Source organism: Pantherophis guttatus, chromosome 1 (assembly GCF_059756535.1).
Source record: "Pantherophis guttatus breed Tessera chromosome 1, ASM5975653v1, whole genome shotgun sequence".
NCBI classification, from domain to species: Eukaryota; Metazoa; Chordata; class Lepidosauria; order Squamata; family Colubridae; genus Pantherophis; species Pantherophis guttatus.
In genome coordinates, this window is record NC_142063.1 from 336,248,088 (window position 1) to 336,264,887 (window position 16,800).

Genomic DNA, 16,800 nt, shown 5'->3' on the forward strand with positions numbered 1-16,800 from the left:
CACCAGCACACACAGAGCTATTCTCAAAATAAATTGGGATACAGAAAAACGATCACCCCCTTCCTAAGTTCTGAAAATTCATGATTGATCGTCCCAACGGTGCTTTCTCAAGAGGCAACTGGACTTTCTGGTTTTTCTTTGATTCCCCACCATCCAGTCAGAGGTGAAGAAGCTTCTTGGATGAGAAGCAAAACATCTTCAAAGAAAAACCAGAAAGTCCAGTTGCCTCTTGAAAAAAAAGCACCTTTGGGACAACCATGACCTGGATGATTGAGAATCTCCATAGACATTCGTGATTGATTCATCTTCAGCATAAATAAAGAAGCTGGGACATGGCTTTAATGTGAAAGTTTTAAAAGTCTGTTTGGAATCTCTACAAACATTTCATTCTAGAGATGCTCCAATGTCGTCAAATATAGACAATACGATGACTGGCTCATATGCCTTGAGATAATTCTGAATTTTGGATTAAATCTTCTTACTACAATGAGAAACTCTTCTGTTGATAATAGATTGTCGCTCAATTCAAAATAAATGAACACCAGCCCTGCTGAGTTTGGAGCAGAGACAAGAACAACTTGTTTTGAGGTGTGGACCAGGGGTGGGTTCTAAATTTTTTTACTACCGGTTCTGTGGGCGTAGCTTATTTTGTGTGTGTGGCTTGGAGGTCATGTGACTAGGTGGGCGTGGCTAGCTGGTCAGAGTCATTTCTGGAAGGTCCTCGCACTTACGACCAGTCCTCACACTTACGACCCGACTCATTTGTTTGCTTTTAACACTGATCAGCTGTAGGACGGCCCTTTGAAGCCCCACGGCAAGAGTTTAAACAGTTTTTTTCCCTCTAGTCATCAGCTGGGACTCAGGAGGCAGCAATAGATTGGGGGTGGGACCAAATAAAAGGTAAGAATAACGTGGGTGGGTGGGTGGGTGGGAGTGCGGAGGGGGGAGAACCGGTTCGGTGACATCATATCATCACCGCTACCGGCTCAGCCGAACCAGAAGGAACCGGGAGGAACCCACCACTGGTGTGGACCTTCCGTATTGCCCCAAAATCGGACCGTTTGCTAAAAGGTAAATGTTTCCTCTGTCCAATCATGTCCACCTCTAGGGGGCAGTGCAACAAAGATGATTAGGGGACTGGGGGATAAAACATATAAAGAACGGTTGCTGGAACTGCAGGGGTGAAATGCTCCCGGTTTGGACCGGATCGTCCGATTCGGTAGCGATGGCGGCAGGTGGTTTGGAGAACCGGTAGCAAAAATCGCTCCCCCCCCCCCACATGCCCAGCTGAGCCGCACGATCATCAGAGGCTTTTTTTTTTAACTTTTAAAGGCATTTTTTCTACAACCTCTTCAGCCAAAAAAATGCTTTTAAAAGTTAAAAAAAAAAGCCTCTGACGATCAGGCGACTCAGCTGGGATCGTCAGAGCCTTTTAAAAGCAATTTTTCTACAACCTCTTCGGCCAAAGAGGTTGTAAAACAAATGCTTTTAAAAGGTAAAAAAAAGCCTCTGACGATCCCAGCGCGATCGTCAGAGGCTCTTTTTTTTTTTTACTTTTAAAAGCAATGCTTTTAAAAGTAAAAAAAAAAGATCGCGCGCCACAGCTGATCACCGCCCTCTTTGCGCGCTGTTCTATTTACTGCATGCCTCCTTTTGGCGTGCACTGCGTGCGCACACATCACATTTGGTGTCTGGTGTGTACTGTACATGCGCAGCCAGCGAACCGGTAGTAAACCAGTTCAGATTTCACCACTGTGGAACTGGGTATGTCCAGTCCCCTAATCATCTTTGTTGCTCTTCGCTGCACTCTTTCTAGAGTCTCAACATCTTTTTTACATCATGGCGATGTAAGGACCAAAATAGTTCAAATGCCTTTTAAGCAAAATGCACCCCCAGCCATCTTCTTGGAAGCCAAATCCGTTTTAAAAACGACAAACCAAAAATCTAACTGGGAAAAAAAGGCTATTCTCCCGTTTGATCAAATGGAAAAGGATTTTGATTTTTTTTTTAATTCCCCCAGACTGTGAAACAAAGCGAAAAAGAACATCTGTGATTTCTTGTTGCATTTTGGAAGCAGCAACTCCAGTCTCTTTTCCTTTTTCCCCCTTTCCTTTCTCCATTTATTCAGGCAACACGCTGAGAAGTAAATAAGCTATTAAGCAGACCAACAAGGCTGTCCAAAGGTACAAGGGCAGCTGCAACATTTTTCTGGCTGTTCTTTTCCTCATCAGCCCTGGGATCTCCTGCAATGCCAGAAGAGTAAAAAAAAAAAAAAAAAAAAAAAAAAAAAAAGTCCAATTCTATATAACATCAGAAGCAAGGGGGGAAAACCAATAAGCCTTTGGACCTTAGCTTATGCTTCTGACAAGCCTTTGGGTGATGGGCAATGACTGGTGGAAGGACGCAATGTATTGAAAGAGGATATCCCAAAGGTGCTTTTTCAAGAGGTACCTGGACTTCCTTTGTTTTTCCTTGAAGATGTTTTGCTTCTCATCCAAGAAGCTTCTTCAGCTCTGACTGGATGGTGGGGAAATGGAAGGATTTATACTCCTTGCAGGCAGCTGATCGTTTGCATTCTTTTAGAGAGTCGTTGGAGGTTTATCTGTGCCCTCAGAGTCACCTGAGTAGTGCAAATGGGTGCGGAGCCTTCTTGGAACCGTTGAAAGGACCGTTTTGTAGAATGTTGATGTCGTATCCCTCCGCCTCTGTTGAGAGAGGACTCGGGTGACAGAGGAGGAGGGATACAGTACCACCGTTGCACACTTAAAACGTTTTTATTTCATCAAGCTGGCCTGGCCTAAATCTTCTCCTTTTTAAATTTAAATTTTAAACATAAATTTTAATCTGTTTAATTATGGGGTATTTTAAAATTCAGCCTAAATTATTTAATTCGTTTTAATTTATTTTAAATTTTGTATTTCTGTGTTTTATCTTCTGGCTGTTCACCGCCCTGAGTCCTTCGGGAGAAGGGCGGTATAGAAATTTAATAAAATAAAATATTCAGCAGGTTCTGACCAGTTCTGGAGAACCAGTAGTGGAAATTTTGTGTAGTTCAGAGAACCGGTAAATACCACCTCTGACTGGCCCCGCCCCCATCTATTCTCTGCCTCCCGAGTTCCAGCTAATTGGGAGGAAATGGGGATTTTGCAGTAACCTTTTCCTGGAGTGGGGAAGGAATGGAGATTTTACAGTATCCTTCCCCTGCCACGCCCGCCAAGCCATGCCATGCCCACCAAACCACGCCTACAGAACCGGTAGTAAAAAAAAAATTGAATCCCACCACTGGATACCACCTTGTTTACAACACAGTCCTTTCAGCAGTTCCAAGAAGGCTCCACGCCCATTTGCACTACGCAGATGACCCTGAGGACACAGATAAACCTCCAAGTGGCCTCAATGACTCTCTAAAAGGATGCAAACGATCAGCTGTCTGCAAGGAGTATCAATCCTTCCATCTCCCCACCATCCAGTCAGAGCTGAAGAAGCTTCTTGGATGAGAAGCAAAACATCTTCAAAGAAAAAACAAGAGAGCCTAGTTGCCTCTTGAAAAAGCACTGTGGGGACAGCCATGACCTGGATGTCTGAGAATCTCCGCAGACATTGAAAGAAGTTAGCGGCCAAAGTATCATTGGTATTTAATTTGGGGCACTTTGCAGTAAAACTATGTCTCTGCTTCTCTACATTACAAAAAGTCAAGAACGGTGTTTTGTTTTGTTTTTTTACCTTAAACGATTCCAAGAATCCACCATGTCCACCATTCTCCAGCTTGTCTTCCTCGGATCCTAGGCCCAGCATCAGCTGCGTGTGGACGTGGAGTTCATCGTGCAAGTTGTCCAACAAGGCCGCCCGCGTTCGATCCTAGAAACAACGTTTATCGGGTTCTAAAATGGCCTTGCAGTTCTGAGCTAAAAAGGCTAAAAAGGGATTGGGTCACTTTTTCTCAGCCTTGGTAGCTTGAAGGTGTGTGGACTTCAACTCCCGGAACTCCCATGCTGGCTGGGGAATTCTGGGAGTTGAAGTCCATTCATCTTAAAGTTATTGAGGTTGAGAATCACTATTTAAGGTGTTTTATGATGTTTTGCCCAAATCCAACATTTACTTCCAGTTTTCGGCAAAACCGCCCCAAAATGAACAATTGGTTCACATAACGACCACAGTGTTTGCTTAATGATTACTGCAAAAAACAAAAGGTCATAAAATTGAGTTGCAACCATCATGACATACAACCATAATGCAGGCTCCATTATGTTCATAAGTCCAGGACTACCTGTAATTATGAGTTGAGTGCCTGGCTTTTCTTATATTTATTTCATTTCATTCTTTTCCTCCTTATTGGTTTTATTGTTTGTCTTTTTCACACTGATATCCGCCACCTAGAGTTGTGTGTGCTACTATGGAGGGCTTTATGCATCTTTTAAATAAATAAAAATAGTATGTGGACGATGTTGCGACACACGTCTCAAAGGTGCAAAGGGAAGGGAGGGGGGGAAGGAGGGAGGGAGGGAGAGAGGAGAGAGAGAAAGAAAGGGAAGGAGGTGGAAGGAGAGAAGAAGGAAGAAGGGAGGAATCATTTGACCACTTCATATTCTTAATAACTTTCTTCTCTCACGCAAACAAAACTTCAGGAGATCCTATAGCATTCCAGACAAATGGTTATCCAATCTCCTCTTGAAAACTTCCAATGATGAAGCACCCACAACTTCCAGAGGTAAGCTGTCCCACTGATTAATTGGACAACCATTTGTCTGAAATGGTATAGGGTTTCCTACCTGAGCAGGGGGTTGGACTAGAAAACCTCCAAGGTCCCTTCCAACTCTGTTATTCTATTATTCTATTCTATTCTATTCTATTCTATTCTATTCTATTCTATTCTATTCTATTCTATTCTATTCCATTCCATTCCATTCCCTTCCCTTCCCTTCCCTTCCCTTCCCTTCCCTTCCCTTCCACTCCACTCCACTCCACTCCACTCCACTCCACTCCACTCCACTCCATCATATTGACCATTTCATACATAGAACAAAGAATAATAGTGTAGGAAGGGACCTTGGAGGTCTTCTAGTCCAACCCCCTGCTCAGGTGTGAAGCTTACATTATAAAGGATGCAATATGTTTTTGGCATCTGCCTCCTTTTGACTCCCTTTGTACTGAAGCTTTCCTTCCTTCCTTCCTTCCTCCCTCCCTCCCTCCCTCCCTCCCTCCCTTCCTTCCTTCCTTCCTTCCTTCCTCCCTCCCTCCCTCCCTCCCTTCCTTTCTAGTTTTTGACACGGTCACAGCTTCTGTGGGATGCCTGGTTCACCTGGGAGATTTGAGCGGTAATAGAGATCAGTTCTCGGAAATAGAAATAGAATTTTAAAAAAAGAAAAAAAAAGTGAGCACACGCCTGAGGTAGCTGAACATTTGCAAATGCGGCTCTGCTTTAATTGGCTTTAAGATAAATTTCCCTTCAAGTTGAGCTCAACCCCGGATGACTTCATAGAGATGGCCATATTGTTTTCTCAGCAGGAAGCCTGTAATTAATAGAGCTGTGAGCTCTGATCTATTGATTAAACAAGATTTAATCCGCCCAAAGACTTCTGCATGAATCAGCAGGGGAGGCTTTTGATCACGGAAAGCCATTTTAACTGGGGAGCCTGGAAAGGCAACCCCTCCTGTTGTGCTACAGCAGGGGAAGGGGCTAGAGTTTCCCACTCCTGAGTTGTAGTGCTCGTTTAACAGCGGTGTGTCTCAGAATGCCAGAATTTTTCGATTAAACAATTCCACTGACGTGCGGCAAACTTTGCACAAACAACTTTTCACATGAAGGTGTTTCCTATTACAAACAATTGCATGTGCACCAGTACAGTCTAGAGCCGTGATGGCGAACCTATGGCACGCGTGCCGGAAGTGGCATGCAGAGCCATCTCTCCAGGCACGCGAGCCTTCGTCCGTTGCTCTTCTGGGTTCTGGTGCACCGGCCAGCTGGTCTTCACAGGCATGGGAGCGCTGGAAACCGAAGAGCAGCCGCCCGGTGCACATGTGCGTGCTGGGAATATGATCTTCTACTTTCCAGCGCACGATCCGTGCCAGCCACCTGGTCTTCTGGTTTCTGGAGCGCATGCGTGCATGCGTGCATGAAGATCAACTGGCTGGCACGCATGTGCTTGCTGGAAAGTGGAAGATCATCTTCCTGGTGTGCACATGTGCCCTGGGAGGCTGCTCTTCCAGTTTCCGGCATGCGCATGTGCACCGGCCAACTGGTCTTCGTGTGTGCATGCACGCCCAAAACTGGAAGACCAGGAGGCTGGTGTGCATGCGTGCACTGGAAAATGGAAGATCATCTTCCTGGCGGGCACATGCGCACCAGGCGGTTGCTGTTCTGGTTTCCTGCACGCACATGTGCATGTGCGCTTCTCTTTTCGACACTTGGTGTTGAAAAGGTTTGCCAACACTGGTCTAGAGTTTAGGGTGTTGGGGCAGCACCGTGGAGACTCCAGAGTCGGTCCATGCTCAGCGATGGAAATTCTCTGGATGACCTTGGGCTAGTCACTCCCTCTTAGCCCAACACGGAGAGAAACAGGGGAAGGGACTAATAGGTATGCTGAATTGAGTTCCTGGAGGAAAAGCAGATCTAGATCTAAGAAACAAGTTTAAGTTTTGTTTGGGTGAGAGAGGGAAGTTATTAAGAATATGAAGTGGTCAAATGATTCCTCTCTTCCTCCTCCTCCTCTCCTTCCACCCTCCTTCCTTCCTTTCCCCCTCCTTCCTTTTCTTCCTCCCTCTCATCTCTCTCCTCCCTTCCTTTCCTTCCTTCCTTCCTTCCCTCTTCCCTCCTTCCTTCCTTCCTTCCTTCCTTCCTTCCTTCCTTCCTTCCTTCCCTCCCTCCCTCCCTCCCTCCCTCCCTCCCTCCCTGCATTGTTTCTTTGCAGGAATGTCTGCCCTCAGCAGCACTTCCTGAAAGAAGATGAGACCATAAGAAGTCGCATAAGTGCATGAGCATTCCATGGATTGCAGATTGACCCTCTGTCGTGCTGATGCTACACAACAGGGACTTTTGGCTATTCTAAGCCAGGGGTCTTCTAAAATGCCTTTCCATAAAGATTAATGGAGCAATCCAGGGGTGGGCTGTTGGGGGTGCGCAGGGTTTCGGGAGAACCTCTAGCTAAGATTCTGTGCAGTTCGGAGAAGCCCCAAATCCCACTCCTGGCTGGCCCCGCCCACCCCTCCCCTCCCGGGAGTCCCCACACGGCCTGTTTTGAATACAAGTAAGTGCAGGGCATGCGCAGAGGCTCAGTGAGGGTGAAAAACGGGCCTACCGGAAGTTTGGGAAGGCCAGAAATGGGCCCATTTCTGGCCTCCAGTGGGCCTCCAGAGCCTGGGGAGGCTGTTTTCTTGGGGAGGAAAGCCTCCAGAGCCCGGGGAGGGCAAAAATTCCCCCCCCTCCATTGCCATGGTGCCGGAGGCCCACTAGACCATGCCCACCATGGCCACGCCACCCAGCAACCGGGCAGAGAACCCCTTGCTAAAGTTTTTGAAGCCCACCCTGGAGCAATCTGTTTCTGGTCCATTCAGTGTTGTATGGTTCAGTATAAGATTATTTCATCAGATATATAATATATACATACGCATTCACAAACAGCTTTTAATCTGTTTTTCAATACATTCTAAAAGGTATTGTAAATATATCCCTAAACTTCTTTTGTCCAAATTCCATATATGCACTTGCTTTTCTTTTTTTTCTAACCTGGAACTCTGTTGCAAAATTCAGAGAGATGCAAGAATTGAAACACGAGGTTTTTCATCCATACCACGATGCAGAAATTGTGAATTACTTCACAAAAACTGCAGAATTCATAGCAAGGCAATGTTACAAGCCTCTCTGACCTGGTGTTTGGCTTCAAAGAGTCCTTTTAAAATGTGACTGCCAATCTCTGATATCCTGAAGCAAAATGTAATTGGGCTGAGCAGGTTGTCCTATTTACCTCCTCAAGGGCAACCCCATTTTTTTCTTTACCTCAAGTTTGGCAAACTTGTCTGACTTGCAGCAGGCATTTTCTGCGTTGATCAGCTTGGTGAGAAGAAACTCTCGGAATTCTGCATTCTAAGAAATGAAAAAAAAAGCAGGATAGCACTGTAATGACCCAGTTCATTGGGTGCGACTTCAGGGAATCATCAACACATCTTCCAAAACTCCAAGATGATGGTTGGCCAATGAACTTGAGCCAGAAATGTATTCCAAAGAATAATCTCCCCTGCATCAAGTAGATGTAAAAAAAGATGTGGAGACTCTAGAAAGACTGCAGAGAAGAGCAACAAAGATGATTAGGGGACTGGAGGCTAAAACATATGAAGAATGGTTGCAGGAACTGGGTATGGCTAAGTCTAGTGAAAAGAAGGACTAGGGGAGACATGATGGCAGTGTTCCAATATCTCAGGGGCTGCCACAAAGAAGAAGGAGTCAAGCTATTTTCCAAAGCCCCTGAGGGCAGGACAAGAAGCAATGGGTGGAAACTAATCAAGGAGAGAAGCAACCTAGAACTAAGGAGAAATTTCCTGACAGTTAGAACAATTAATCAGTGGAACAGCTTGTCTCCAGAAGTTGTGAATGCTCCAACATTGGAAGTTTTTAAGAAGAGACTGGATAACCATTTGTCTGAAGTGGTGTAGGGTTTCCTGCCTAGGCAGGGGGTTGGACTAGAAGACCTCCAAGGTCCCTTCCAACTCTGTTATTCTATTCTATTCTACCTTATTGACCATTTCCTACAGAGAACATAGAATAATAGGGTTGGAAGGGACCTTGGAGGTCTTCTAGTCCAACCCCCTGCTCAGGCAAGAGACCCTGTACTATTCCAGACAAATGGTTGTCCAGTCTCCTCTTGAAAACGTCCATTGCTGGAGCACTCATAACTTCCAGAGGTAAGCCGTTCCACTGATTAATTGTTCTATCAGGAAGTTTCTTCTTAGTTCTAGGTTAAATCTCTCTTTAATTATCTTCCACGTTACTTCTTGTCCTGCCCTCAGGTGCTTTGGAGAATAGGTTGACACCCCCCCCTTTCCTTGACAGTCCCTCAAATACTGAAAGATTGCTATCATGTTACCCGTAGTTCTTCTCTTCGTTAGAGTACTTTTGACTAGATATACCTAGTTCCCTCAGTCGTTCTTCGTATGGTTTACCCTCCAGATCCCTTATCAACTTTGTTGCTCTTCTCTGCACTCTTTCTATGTTCTCAGTTATCTTTTCTGTACTATGGTGACCACAGCGGTGGGATTCAAATAATTTAACAACTGGTTCTTTGCCCTAATGACCGGATGGTGGGCGTGGCCATGGTGGGCATGGCCAGGGGGTGTGGCAGGCAGCACTCAGCCTCCTGCACCCCCGTGGGAGCAAAAACAGACCACGGGGGCCACACAGCACCCCCGGGCCCCGTTTTGGGCCTAGTAGGCCTCCCTGCAGCCTACTGGGAGCAAAAATGGGCCACAGGGGGGGCACCACACACTTCCGCGCTGTTTTCGTCAAAGTAGGCCTCCTTGCACTTACCTGGGAGCCAAAATGGGGCACGTGGGGACTTCTGGAAGGGGCGGGGAGGGGAGGGGCCACCCAGCAATTTAACAAGTGGTTCGGCCAAAGTGGTGCGAACCAGTTGAATCCCACCACTGGGTGACCAGAACTAGAGGCAGCACTCCAAGTGTTCTCTCACTAGTGCAGTATAGAGCAGAACTATCACCTCACGTGATCTTGAAACTATCCCTCTGTTGATGCAACAGGAATATTGAATCTCTGGCTGACTGATCCCTTAAAGAGTATTTTTGGTTTTAAAAAAAAAAAAACACCAAAACTTTAAAAATAAAAAGCACCCACACTTTAGACCTGCCTGACATCTTTGCCTAACCAGTCACATTTCATGTAATCTTAGGAACTCAATAATAATTGAAAGTAATTGACAATGATGATGATATCCCCTGAAGGTAAAAGAATAATAAAACAATGATTTGTAATCTGCAACAATTGGGGTCCTACGATAAACTAAAACAAAAATCAATGCTCTCAGTTTGGTTTAGCGCAATACAGAAATCCAATCTACGTCATGAAATTGGTGTCATTTTAAGTCCCTTTTTGGAGGTGTGGAGGGAGATTACTCTACAGAGTAATATGGTGGCAAAGCCTTAGTAATTAATTGAGAAGTAGAAATGCTGTTATATTGGTAAAACTTCCAAAAATAGTAATAGCACTTAGATTTATATACTGCCTCACAGTGTTTTACAGCCCTCTCTATGCGGTTTACGGAGTCGGCCTATTGCCCCCAACAATTTGGGTCCTCATTTTACCCACCTCAGAAGGATGGAAGGCTGAGTCAACCTTGAGCCCGGTGAGACCCAAACTGCCAAACTACCGTGTCAGATGTAAATGCCTTATTCTCCAATGTGTAAATAATGTATATATGGAACATCAGAGGTTAACTTATTCTTTGGACTTTAATGTATTCATAACTTACCACTCCCATTCCTAGCTCCACCCCTTGTATATATAAGGAGCCACCCTCACCATTCTCGTCGCTTCTACCTTGAATATTCAGTGAATATAGAATGCCTATCATAATTAAAAAGAAATATATTTAAAGCTCTAACTCCTATTATCTTTATTGAGTCTGATCCTGAAAATATTGCAACAAGCTGGTAGCAGAGGATGGTTAATTGACTCAATAAGTAATTAAAAATGTCCAAGAAAGATAGGCCCAACACCAGGGCCTACAGCAAAGAAATAGAAACTGATCAAGAGATGATCAACGAATCCACCAATGCGATTTCGAGAGAATCCGAAGAATACACCACTGAAGAAGAAGAACTAATGAGTGAAAATAATGACCAGAAAGAAATCGAAATAGAAAATAACGAACTCAGGTCAGAGATATTAAAGATACTAAAAAGCCAAAAGAATGATGAAAGTCTCATCGCGGACCTCCAGGAGATGCTGAAGAACAGCGGAGCAGCGAGAGAGAAAAACGTCATTAAAGAAAAACCCAAAGATCAAAAAACCGTAAGTGAGATGACTACTGAGAAAATAGTTGTTAAAAAGAAAAGATGTGATCCCGCGCGAAATTTTGAATGGCAGCCATCTTGGTTTCAACGAACTTCAAAAGAGAATGGAGCAGAGCCAATCAAAACGCTCAGTTCAAAATTTCTGGCGCGAAAAACACTATCAGACGAAGAAAGTGAGAAAGAAGTCTCAAACTCTTCAGATGATCCAAAATCAGAAAGTGAAGACGATTTAACAAAATCTCAAGTAAAATCAGCAATGAAAACGCTTTTTGCTGCTTTTGGGCCAAGACTGAAAATTACCAAGACATCTACGAAGAAGCAAGAAATCAAACCGGCGACTCAAGACCTGCACGCTCCCATCCTGACTTCGAAAGCGACGACGCCCGAGCCCAGAGAGCCATGCCGATTTCGCCCTACACCACAGACAAAATCGAATACCAACGCACACAAAAAGAAGAAAAGAACCGTCGCCACCACCAGAACCCCAAAAACCGAGCCAGAGACCGACTCATCTGAGGAGGAGCGGATCGAGAGAGCTGAAAGGGAGAGAACCTTCCACGACGCCACCAAAGAAGAAATGAGCAACGCGCATGTGCGAAACTACGTAGACGACCCAGAAGGACTTGAACTGGCCAGAGAACCGTGCAGACTCATTGCAAGCATCCCAATGCCGTTCTGTAATTTCCTGCACTTGAGAGATCACGGACTGCCCCAGGTTGTAAGTAATGGACAGAATAATGTAGGTAACTTACCCAGTGACTTCCCAAAACTTAGAATTGATGGCATTAATTTACAAGAGTGGTATCAACAGCTTCAGGTTATTTTCATGAAAGAAAATTTACTATTCTTTATAACTAGCCCTCCAAGAAGACCTTGGACTTTAAAAATAGATTGTTTACATCATAGAGCATTTTTCATAATAATATCTAGCGTGTCTCCTGCAATGTATCATAGCATCAAACCAAACCTAACTGTATCAGAAATAATTCAATGCATGTTTAATCTATTTCACAGCGATAGCGTAGCTACAACCACAAGAATGTCTAAGGATTTCTTTTCCTCTAGAGTAAAACCAGGGGTTTCTATAAGTGAGCATTTGATAAATCTAAACAAAATAAGAGCTGAGCTACAATTGAGGGGGGAAGTGATTTCAGATCAAACAATGAAAAGTGTTATTATCAATTCACTTGATCCATCATGGGATAGCTTTATGTCACACTTAGATACCATTAATTTGGGATATTTATCCATAGAAAGTCTATCTAACAAATTGATAGCAGAAGACAATTCAAGAAAAAATCGATCCAGTAACCAAACAGACCACAAACCTTTTAGGAAAGTAGTCTTTCAAGATAAACATAATGAGGCCTTTAGATGCTACAATTGTGGATCCAGGGAACATAGTAGAAGAGACTGCCCCAAAGTCTCAAGAGAGAGACATAGACCAGAATATAGGAGCAAATATAATTACAGACAATCTTCCACAGATAGACACAAATATAGAAGTCCACCAAATTACAAAGAAGGTAGAAGGGGTAGAGAAAATTCAAAAGAGAGGAAATCTGGGTCACTGAATGGGCTAAATAAACAAGACAGCACCAGAACACAGCAGGATGAGAATAACAATTGGCTTATTGATTCTGGTGCAACAAATCACACCACCAACAACAAAAGTATATTATCTTCATTTATAGAAGATAAGTTTGTGATAAAGGTAGCTAATCAAGAAAAGGTTCAAGTACTAGGCAAAGGAAATGTGACCTTGCCTGGTCTAGGGAAAATAGAGGGGGTATTATTAATCCCAGAAATACCTCACAACATACTAAGTGCCATAAAATTAAGCAGAGAATCTGATATCAATATAGTTTTCTCAAAGGGGAAAGCAACTATAGAAAAGAACAAAACAAATGTAGGTACTGTAATGATAAAAGGAGGTCTACCCTATCTGATAACTAAAGAAAGATGTTTACATAACATTGATTCAAATATGGAAGATTGTATTGAAGCAGATGATGAAAATGTCAGTAACAGTGACAATGATGAGTGTAGAATAACTCATGATCACAAAAATACATACAAGGAAAAGAAACCAAAAATAGGTAAACCAATTCATGATGAGTGTGCTCACATCTTACACAGGAAGTTAGGACATGCAAGCTTTCCTGTAGTACAAAAAATGACTGAACACGCAGAAGGTGTCAAAATAAAAAATTGTGAAAATTATTTGGAATGCTCAGTATGTAAGTCCACCAAACTAAAAACCAGTCCCAGACCAAAAAAATCTAACAGATCAACTAACAATATTTTTGATTTGGTACATATGGACTTAGTTGGTCCATTAAGTCCCTCAATTACCTATAGAAAACGTTACTTCCTAACAATAGTGGATGACTACAGCCGATATGGTTTTGTTTACACATTAAAGCACAAGGATGAAACATTTCAGAAATTTAAGGAATTCTACAAACGTATAGAAACACAACATGATATCAGAATAAAGCAAATTATGACAGATAGGGGATGTGAGTTCATGTCTAAAGAATTCTCCCAATGGTTAAAGGATAGAGGAATGTTACATTTCACGTCCAATCCTTTTTCTGCATTTCAAAATGGAGTTGCAGAGAGGAAAAATTCCACACTACAAACCATGATTAGGTGCACATTAGAGGATGCTGGTTTAGGCAAACAATTTTGGTCAGAGGCATTACATTATTCGAATTACACTCAAAATAGAACCTGGTCCAGTATTGTGAATAAGACACCATATGAGGTGATGTACAATAGAAAACCCAAATTATCACACATGCACATATTTGGAGTCACTGCAGACGTACACATACCTAAACAATTGAGGAGAAAGGGAGAAAACGTATCCAGGAGATTAAGATTCATGGGATACGAATCTGGAACCAAAGGGTACAGATTTATTGATAGTAATAACAAATTTATAGTATCCAGAACAGCTGTGTTCCATGAACAGGCCAATTGGTCAAAATTGCACCTTAATGAAATATTTCCTAATAAATGTAAAGATACGATATCTTGCGAGGAAGGAACAACAGAAAATCAAAATATTAACAAAAGTAAGAACAAAACCAAAACTTGGACTAATAGTCAGCATAAAATAAAGACAGACACATTAACAAAAAAGGAAGCTAGATATTTGCATGATAACCATAGCAAGCCTGAAAGAACTATTAGAAACAATAGAAACCAAATACCAAATAAATACAAAGATTACATAATGCATATGAATGGAGAACAAATAACACCTAATACATATGAAGAAGTATTGAAACTTCCACATGAAGAAAGAGAAAAATGGGAACTAGCTATGGAAAAGGAGATGGAAAGTTTACAAGGATTAAATGTATTCACACCTGCGATCGCACCTAAGGATAAAACAATTATAGGTACCAGGTGGATTTATAAAATTAAGAACTTAGAAGGAGGCAATACCTTATACAAGGCTAGACTAGTTGCACAAGGCTATGCACAAAAATATCCAGAAGACTATACTGATACATATTCACCCACAGTGAGAACAGAGAGTGTCAAAACAGCCCTTGTAGTAGCATCTGCACTCAATCTGGACGTATTCCAATATGACATACAGACCGCATACTTACATGCAAAATTAGATAAGGAAATATATGTAAGAGCACCACACAGTCAATACACTAATAAGAACGAAATTTGGTTATTAAATAAGAGTCTGTACGGATTAAAGCAATCCGGCAAAAGATGGTACGATTGCTTGGTAAAAGTACTTAAGACCATGGATTTCAACGCCACCACTGCTGATAACTGTTTCTTTGTAAAAAAGAGTAATGATCATATTGAATTTGTATTAATTTACGTGGACGATATTTTATACATTGGAAAGCATAAAGAGAGCAGGGAAATCTTTGTAAATAAGTTAAATGAACACTTCTCACTGAAATCTCTGGGTAAAGTGAATAAATACCTTGGTGTGCAAATTAACAAAACTAAAAGGGGATTCAAACTTACACAGAAAGATAAAATCATCGAACTCCTAAACAAATGTAACTTAAATAATGCTAAAACCTGTGACACCCCTATGCAAACTGATTTTCTTAGAAACACTGATGAATCTTCCCCTGAGTTTAAAGACAACACATTTTACAGATCAGTTATAGGTTCACTCCTTTATATATCTAATTGGACTAGGCCAGATATTGCATTACCTCTCAATCTATTGTCAAGATATGTTAGTAAACCAACCTTGTATCATTGGGAAGCTGTCAAAAGAATTCTAAGATATCTGAAGGGTACATTAGATTTTTGTTTAATGTTGGAACCCAATAATGACAGAGAACCAAAAATTACTTGTTATGCTGATGCAGATTGGGCTGGTGATACATCATGCAGAAAGAGTACTTCTGGTTATGTTTTTCTATTGAATGATTGTCCAGTTTACTGGTATACTGGTAAACAAGAACTAGTAGCCACTTCTACTACAGAAGCGGAATATGTTTGTTTGTCCAAGGCTGCAAATAACCTTGTATGGTTCAATGATCTGATCACTGATGTTTGGAAGAAACCCACCTTACCATTTATTATGCATGAAGACAATAAAGCGGCCATTGAAATATCCAGATCCGATGCAATTGGACAAAGGTCCAGGCATATTGATATAAAGTTTAAGCATGTGAGACAACTGTCTCAAGACGGATTCATTAAAGCAATACATTGCGATACTTCTGAACAATTAGCTGACATATTAACAAAACCCTTACCTTCTAAACAACACAAATATTTAACTTCTAAATTATATGTATTATATTGTCCTGAATCAGAATGTAATTGGTGTTGTGTAACGAACCGGCATTTAGAGGGGGATTTGTCAGATGTAAATGCCTTATTCTCCAATGTGTAAATAATGTATATATGGAACATCAGAGGTTAACTTATTCTTTGGACTTTAATGTATTCATAACTTACCACTCCCATTCCTAGCTCCACCCCTTGTATATATAAGGAGCCACCCTCACCATTCTCGTCGCTTCTACCTTGAATATTCAGTGAATATAGAATGCCTATCATAATTAAAAAGAAATATATTTAAAGCTCTAACTCCTATTATCTTTATTGAGTCTGATCCTGAAAATATTGCAACATACCGGCAGCCGGTGATCAGCAGAAGTAGCCTGTAGTACTGCACTCTAATCACTGCGCCACCGCGGCTCTTAGATTTAAATCAATCTATTTAATACAACCCCCTGCCCCAGATCTCCCAAATTGCTTCCCATAAGAACCAAACAAACCTTGTTTTAGGGTTAGGGTTGGGTCTTACTTTTTGAAATACAGGTGGGCTTGGCAGTGAAGGACCAAAAGATGGGACATCTTCTCGTGCTGTGACAGCTACCTATCCAAAACAAGGAAAGAGAAAAGGCATTTGAGCTTATGAGATTTGCACAAAGGCGACTTGTAAAAGAACCCAATGTAAATACAGTTATTGTACAAAGGTCTCTCTGATTAAATTTCTGTTTTTCTCACTCTTGGCCAGCCATATAATTCTTGAAAGTCCTGAGGGGGTGTCTTTTTAATGGCTTTGAAGAAGGTAAGATTATCTCTGAATATGGAGATTCTGTCGTAATGAGGACATCCAGGGTCTATAGTAGTGGCCAAAATTGTGGAAACCTTTTGGGAAAAGTGTATTTTTGAGGTTTGATGGCTAATAACACCACTTTTTGGGGGGAGGGGAGTTTCAAGATAAGCATATCCCACTGCTGGAATGGCCTGGGAATAGCCCAGACCTTA

General features: G+C 42.2%; 1 protein-coding gene across 7 annotated transcripts in view; it reads right to left on the bottom strand.

Annotated features, from left to right (window-relative positions):
* The window catches only part of RAP1GAP2 (RAP1 GTPase activating protein 2), a 337,137-nt gene that overhangs the window by 29,823 nt on the left and 290,514 nt on the right, over positions 1 to 16,800 (bottom strand). For all 7 annotated transcript variants that reach the window (XM_087883431.1, XM_034420788.3, XM_034420789.3 and 4 more), the window contains 3 exons: positions 16,334 to 16,405; positions 7,994 to 8,080; positions 3,724 to 3,858 (listed from right to left, as the gene is read on the bottom strand). In XM_087883431.1, the coding sequence (XP_087739557.1) occupies positions 3,724 to 3,858; positions 7,994 to 8,080; positions 16,334 to 16,405 (294 nt within the window). The remainder of the gene's footprint in view (positions 1 to 3,723; positions 3,859 to 7,993; positions 8,081 to 16,333; positions 16,406 to 16,800) is intronic.